At 37.3% G+C, this 7743-nt stretch overlaps 1 protein-coding gene across 4 annotated transcripts in view; it reads right to left on the bottom strand.

Annotated features, from left to right (window-relative positions):
* Positions 1-381: 381 nt before the first annotated feature.
* The window catches only part of PHF3 (PHD finger protein 3), an 86451-nt gene continuing 79089 nt past the window's right edge, over positions 382-7743 (bottom strand). For all 4 annotated transcript variants that reach the window (XM_044253713.1, XM_044253722.1, XM_044253739.1 and 1 more), the window contains 3 exons: positions 6124-6213; positions 3684-3879; positions 382-3247 (listed from right to left, as the gene is read on the bottom strand). In XM_044253713.1, the coding sequence (XP_044109648.1) occupies positions 1122-3247; positions 3684-3879; positions 6124-6213 (2412 nt within the window). In that variant the 3' untranslated portion in view covers positions 382-1121. The remainder of the gene's footprint in view (positions 3248-3683; positions 3880-6123; positions 6214-7743) is intronic.

The raw sequence follows: 7743 nt of genomic DNA, 5'->3' as shown, positions 1-7743 counted from the left end.
ATAATTACCCCTGTCTCCACCAACAAATTAGAGTTAAATACACAACTTACAGAGATTCACACCATGTTTCTTTTAAAGTTCTGTAATGATTAGTGTACCAAAAATTTTGATGTTATACAAGTTTTCAGAAACGTACCTATACGCTGGGTTATACCTACACACTTTTTCATTGGTAGTTCTCAATTCTAACCTCTTTAGAACCCTATGATTTATCTCAATAGCCTGTAATCCATGACACAGAATTGTTTTTCACCTCATCTACTACTGCCTAACGTAGAGAACTATTATCTGTGTGTACTTGGCAGAAAAAGAGTTTAGTATCTGATAAAGCTTTAAAGAAGAAATACTTTTACTACTGAATTTCAAATCACACACACAAAATAGGTGAGAAATTCTTTTATCATATTTAGAATCAAAATATCCCTTAAAATATTTACATTTTACAGTAAAAAGGATAGCAAAACACAAGATCATGTACAAGCTTAAGTATTCAAGTTTCCAAAGAGCCAAAAATGAAAAGGAAAAAAATGGACTACCACAAAGTTGTAGTATATGGTAATAAATGCCTTCAATGAGTGCAGATTAAAGCAATAAATGTATTCCTTGGGCGTCTGATTCTTAGTCAAAAACTGCTCAACTAAATGATTAATATAATCTGATTATGAAGTTGCTTGGCTTTCTGTTGCTCCTCTACAGTTTCTTTAAAAACAGTGCAATTTAAAACAAACTTACAGAGCACACATTACTCTCAAATTAGTCATTATATAAAGGACATTCACTAGAGGCAGTAAATATATTCCATAGTTAACCATATTTACCAAGTAAGGAATAAAACTAAAATTTCTAAGCCTTTATTGCATATTAATAAAACAAATCTTTGAATATACAGCAATGTAAAACTTTTAAAAATATTAAATTCCTAGAACTAGGGACAGTTGGTATGAAGAAAGGATGATGGGCACCGGTACAGAGAACACTCTGCACCAACACACAGATTTCATTGTTCTGCAAACCACCAGTATTAAAAATTTAAAAGATGGCACAATCCTAGCAGGCATTCAAAGTTTTTAAGATACAACATTTCAGTTATTTAAATGTAATCTTGAAGCAGCCTGCAAATTTTACCTTTTGCTTTTAGCTCTGTCAGTGTGGTCCCTATCTTTATGGTACCTATCTCTGTCCTTTTCTCCTTCTCTATGTTTATTTTTCTCTCGTTCTTTGTCCTTTTCATGGTCTTCACTTTTAGGTTTATCTGGTTTCTTGTCTACATTCCTACTATCCCGGCTTGCTTTTCCATCTGCTCCTCGATCACCATGTGATAACCGTGCCCTCTCTTTATCTTTGTGCCCTTCCTCCCTGCTTCTTCTGTCTCGGTCCTTGTCTTGGGTTCTGTCTCTGCGTCTATGCCTTTCAGAGTCTTGCTCCCATTCTTTTTCATGTCGCTCTCTTTTCAAATGGTGTGAATCACTATAAAATCTCTGTCGATCTCCTTTACCCCTATTAAATGGCCTATCCAGTTGCTGTTGATCTGGCCTACCCCAAGGGTCACTATGGCGCCTTTCTGGTCTTCTAATGTCTTTAACCTGGTAAAAATTTTGTGGACCTATATACCTTGATGTTTGTGAAAGGGGACCCATCATACGTTGTGGCTGGCCTGTCAGATGAACAACAGGTGGCCAGGGAACCATGGGATTTTGAGCAAAGCCAAACCCTGGAGGGGGAAGTAAAGGGGGTGGTAAATGTGGTGGAAATCCAAACATGCTTTGTGGGGGAAAATTAGGAGGCCCCGGAAATGGAAATCCAGGGGGGCTAGACTTGAGATGCTGAAGGTTGGGCTGCTGTGGCCTCATGGGTGAAAAGTTTGCACTTGTTCTGGGGCTGGTGCTTCTGGAAGTAAAGTTGATGCTTTTAGAAGGAAATTCTGATTGACAAGTGTTTCCAACTTCAAAATGAGATGATGCTGCTGTTGATCCTCTTCGAAATGGGTGCACGGTTTCAATATTTTGCATTAAAATATCTTCCTGTAAAGGCTTTGCTTGTTCTGTTTGAGAAGTGTGTGTGTTTTCTACTGGCGATGAGTTTTGTGCAACCCCTGAATTATCACCCTGCTGAACACATGAGTTTTTCTCCACAGAAGACAACTTTTCCTCTACATTGCTTTGTTCTGTTAAGTGCTCCTTGTGTGACAGACCAGGCAGGGTGTGTTTCTCTCCATTACGGCAATTATCTCCATCTTTGCTTTCTGAAGCAGTTACATGCTGACTTCGCCCTGCTGCTTGTCTAGGATCCCGTTTCAGGTTGATAAACTGTGGGGATCTTGTTGTATTAGCAACAGGGTTTTCACTGCAGCTGACATTACTGTCTATGTTTCCTTTTCCTACATTAGACCTGCCTGGAGAACTAGTATTTGAAGTCCGATTATCTTGCAAATTATTCTCTTGATCTTGCAGCAGCTGTCTTTTTAATGTTCTCTCTTTATTCTCCACAGTTTCTTCCTGCTTTGACTGAATTGATAAATTTGTTAAGAATGCTTCTGTAGAAACATCTGGTGGCTTACCTCTGAGGCTAAGACTTGTCAAAGGTCCAGGAGAAATGGAAGAAGACCCCATTACTGATGTTTCTTCTCCTACTACTACTGAATTACCTGTAGATTCTGAAAGATCATCTGCTTTAACCTTTACCTCCTTGGCATCACCATCAGTCGCTTCCACTTTATCTATTTTCTCTGCTTTGGGGTCAGCCTGCTCATTTATAAACGGAATTTCTTTGAGTGTGTTCTGTTCTATCACTGACTGAGTCTGTTCATATACCTGACCAGTAGTGCCCAAAAGGCTCTGAAGTATATCGTCCACAGGAAGAGGTTTATTTGCTAATTCCAGAGTAGAAGGCTGATTTTCCCAGCCAATCAATACCCCAGGAAGGAATCTTAGAGGTTTTGGTGGCTCCTGTTTGGTGACTTCCACTAAAGGTTCAATTACTGTTGGAAGGTCTTCCTGAAGAGTTTGCTGAGGCTTATTTCTCTGCTTATGCAAAACAGTTGTAAAAGAATTAAAAAAGTCATTTTCTTCCTCTGGTGTTTCTTCTGTGGAAACATCTATTTTACTTTTTTTATCAGGTGGCAAAGCCACTGGTACACTTTCAGAAGTCTCAGCCATATGACTAGTACTAGCAGTGGCACTATGTTGCCGCTTCAGTTTCTGACGGATAATTAAGCCCAACAATAGATTAGGTCTATGCAGTTCAAGCCCTGTGTGAAATAAAAAACACCAATTAATAGTCACTTTCAGAGCACCTGGGTAGCTCACTCAGTTAAGCCTTCGGCTCATGTCATGATCCCAGGGTCCTGGGATTGAGCTCCATGCTGGGCTCCCTCCTAGGCTGGGAGACTGCCTCTTCCTCTCCCTGCCACACCCCTTTCCCTGTCCACCCTGCTTTTGTGTGCGTGCGCACCATGTTAACTAAATGTTCAAAAAAAAAAAAAATTTTTTTTAAAGTCATTTTCAACCATTAATAATGGTACATTTTAGCATCGAGCTTATTACAGCCTATTGCATAGGGCTTGCCCCTGTCAAGTCAGCTCTAGAGGGCTGGAACCTGAGAAAGAAAGCAGAGTCCATTTTGTTGCTCTGGTCTCACCTCCCACTTTATTTTATTCATACTCTATTACTAAAATGTGTACCTACCAGGTCCATCAAAAGGCACAAGAGGGTGTGGAATTTTATCTGCAGCACCCAAAGGGATAAGGTACATATCTTTAACCTGCTTCATGTTGTTCGCAGCTACTCCATAGCGCTTTCTGCTACTGAAGTATGCAAACAGCAAAGTATAAGAAATTTGATCTTCTTCAGTTACAGGTGTGAAGCGAACCACACAAATTTCCTATTCAAGAAAATAATAAATGATTACTGAAAACAATAACCTGAAGAACAGCTTGGTTTTAAATATCATTTCCCAATTAGTAATAGTCTAGTAAACTGTATAATGATGATTACCAAATAACACGATTTATACCAACTTAAATGCAGATAAAAATAGTAAAGAGAAGCAACTCTTGGGAAAAGATCTTTGGTGATCCACTGATACATCTGTTTCATCTGAAGGTGTCCCATAAGACACTGAGTCCCAAGGTAATTAATTTGCTCAAGGTGACACAATTTTCAGTGATAGAAAACATATTTAAACCCAAGTCTTTCAGTGTCTACACTATCTCCTCATTTATGTTTTTAGATTTATAAGTTACAACCTTCACAAAGGGCTGCCCGTGTTTTCAACATACTGAAAATTAATATCACTTACCACTACCATCCTGCCATGTACACAAAAACACTCAGATCCACTGAGAATCCCACTTATAGGGACTGGATTTAGAAACAGAAGAGGCTGGGTGACAGAACTCAAATACGCAAAGGCCATAAATTTTGCTGACTCATTTGGCTTACTTGGGACCTTATCTGTGTGCCTCTAGGTTCTAGGTTTTGTTTCATGAAGGTTTTGTTCATGAAGGAGAGAACCAGAAGTGCTACAAAGCCTAAATTGATTCAAGTTCCTAAAGGAAACGTGCAAATGAGCTAAACTACAGCTCTGTCTCTTATAAAAGGTCATCTAAACTGTCCTCTTTTAGAGGTACCAACTATTATAGTGTTTCAATCAGTTCAGGAAGGAGGCGTACTATAAAATGCTAGGCAGAAATATATGGGTAGATCAAGAGCGATTCCCAAAACAGCCAAGGGTAACACCTTCCGAATGCTTTCCCAGGACTTTTACTATCATGAGAAAGTAATAGCAAATAAATATTATAACACTTTAATAGTGCTTCAAAGTTTATTTGTATACTAACACTGTATCAAATTAAATTCTAAAATCAGTTATTGAAAAATATATACTCTTTTTAGCTTGAGATCATCCATTTTGAATTATTTCTAATCTTACTAAACACATTTAATCTTAAGAAAAAGATAAAAATTAATGTTCCCTTATTTAATTTTTTGAATGCCTGGTAACTATCATCCATGGAGGGAAAAAGAATTTCTTCTAACATAAATTTTTCTGCGTACTACTATTCTACGAAGTTCAAGAAATGATTAAAAAATAGAAAAGAAAAAAATATTGTGATAGAGGCTACTAATTATCACCAACTATCTATTCTCTTTGTTTCCTCCTATCACAAAAAGACGACTTTTAGCTGGGCACAACACCATCTAATAGACACAACATGTCCAGAGATTACATTTCCCAGCCTCCTAAGCAGCTTACGTAAAGTTACGTTACTAAAAAGTTCTTGCCCATGGAATTTAGAGGAAGTGAAATGGTAACAAGAATTTCCAGGTCTTGCTTTTAAAACAACTAGACAGGCATTCTTCATTCTTCCACTTGAGGTTGATTAAGTCAGCTTTGACCACGTTTGACCAATAAGGGTAACACTCTTGGAAACAACCAAGCAATAAGAGCCTGGTCCGCAAATGATCCTATAGAACCAGAGCCCGGAACTACTCTGAACCACTGACCTATTAAAAAATAAACTTCTGGGGCACCTGAGTGGCTCAGTGGGTTAAGCCTCTGCCTCCAGCTCAGGTCATGATCTCAGGGTCCTGGGACTGAGCCCTGCATCAGGCTCTCTGCTCAGCAGGAAGCCTGCTTCCTCCCCCTGCCCCCCGCCTCACTGTCTGCCTCTCTGCCTAGTGATCTCTCTCTCTCTCTCTCTCTGTCAAATAAATAAAATCTTTAAATAAATAAATAAATAATAAATAATTCTTTGAGCCACTATACTTTTAGGGTCTCTTTTTGCAGCAACTTAGTCTATACCCTAAGTAAACAAATGTCTATAATCAAAGCAAGGAAAAATTCGAGGAGTAATCTCAATACTTAATTCTAAAACCTTTCCTCCAGAACACTGACAAAGATATCACTAAGAAAGCATACCAGAAAGGAAGAAAAACCCACAAAAGGAATGCTGGGCTGTTTTGAGCCTTAGCAAATGGGTTTAGTTCAGTTATGTTAGGTGTAATATGTAGATTTAGAATTTGTATTGGCTCCTTTCCCCAGGGTACCCTGTATAAAGAACTCTCAGTGATTTACTTTTCAAATATTCTCTCATGCTAGTATAACTTAAGACATTTTCCTTACCTTGGTTCCTGATGCTTTAATTTTTTCAACATAATCCCAAACTGTCTGAGGTGATATCCTGCCACCTACTTGAATACTATCTGGTAGATCCTACAGTAAAAAAATGAAGTTAAGCAACATATACAGAATATAAGAGTCATCATTCATTTAAATTTAGCTCTAAGACTAATTTGAAATGGTAATAAAAAACAATAAAAAAATTTGTATCACAGAACATAAAGTACAGGGGTAGCAATCAGGCTTTACCTCAAATGTCAACTCCAAATAACTAAAGTGGGTACCCAAGATACCACCGAGATTGAATCTGAGGTCATGTCAGTTCTCAGCAGGAAAGACAGGTACCATAATGGGGTAGTGGCAAGCATATGACAAACTGACAATCCAGAAAGGATACAACAGATATCAGAATATTAGAGATATTGTTTTTCTTCTCAAACTTCCTCCTATCCTGCCCCTCTTCTTGGTGATAATGGGCAAGGACATCATTTAATCATTAACAGCTGGATTTCAGAAGTTATTAAATTTAATTATAGAGCATATTTTTACACAGTAGAGAATAACACTGTAATAATGCAAATTCATTTTTTAAACGGTAGAATCTTTCTGAAAATAGATGACTATACATAAAAATCAATTAACTGTGTAATTGAAAATATTTAAAACTAATCAGTAAATTTCTATTTTTCTAAGAAGCTGAGAAAATTCATAAAAAGCACAATTAATTGATATTAAATTCAATTACATTTAAATTATTAATTGCTTTAAATGTTTATTTGGGATTTTAGTCCTAAACTAAAAATAAGCAGAAAGCAGAGGTAGAATTCGGGAAAGCAACCACATAGAAACTGGCTCAGAAAGGTGAATAGTTTTGTTTAAAATCAAATTCCATTGTTTAGGACTTCTTCTTCTTCTTTTTAAAAGGATTTTATTCATTTATTTGACAAAGAGAAACACAGCGAGAGAAGGAACACAAGCAGGGGGAGTGAGAGAGGGAGAAGCAGGTTGCCCCCTAAGAGGGAGCTCAATACAGGGCTTGATCCCTGGACCTGATCATGACCTGAGCTGAAGGCAGATGCCTAACAACTGAGCCACCCACTTGCCCAGAGACAACATTTCTAAATAGATTTGTTCAAAAAGAACAACATGGGTCCATTTAATTTTCCTCTTATAAAAATCAATTGTTTCTAAAATACTACTTGCCAAGCAAACTATATATAAAAGTAGTAAGTTAGGTTGTTTAATAAAACATAAGGCTAAACAAATAAACCGGTCAGCATTAGCTAAGCCACATTCCATGTAAACTAATTTCAGCCTAGGGGCACCTGGGTGGCTCAATTCCTTATTTGGCTCAAGTCATGATCTCAGTGTCCTGGGATGGAGTCTGTGCTCAAGGGGAGTCTGCTTCTCCCTCTCCCTCTGTCACTCTTCGGCTTGTGCTTTCTCTCGCTAATAAATATTTATATATTAATTATTTTTTAAATTTAAAAATGTACTTTCTCTAATAAATAATAATTTATTAAATAAATATTAAAAAAATGAAAATTTTTAAAAAACTAATTTCAGCCAAATACAAAGAAAATTAAAGTTTACGTCAGTCTTAAAAAACAAAAACAAGGGCGC

The sequence above is a fragment of the Neovison vison genome, chromosome 1, assembly GCF_020171115.1.
Source record: "Neovison vison isolate M4711 chromosome 1, ASM_NN_V1, whole genome shotgun sequence".
Classification (NCBI taxonomy): Eukaryota; Metazoa; Chordata; class Mammalia; order Carnivora; family Mustelidae; genus Neogale; species Neogale vison.
This window is presented reverse-complemented; position numbering and strand designations above follow the sequence as displayed.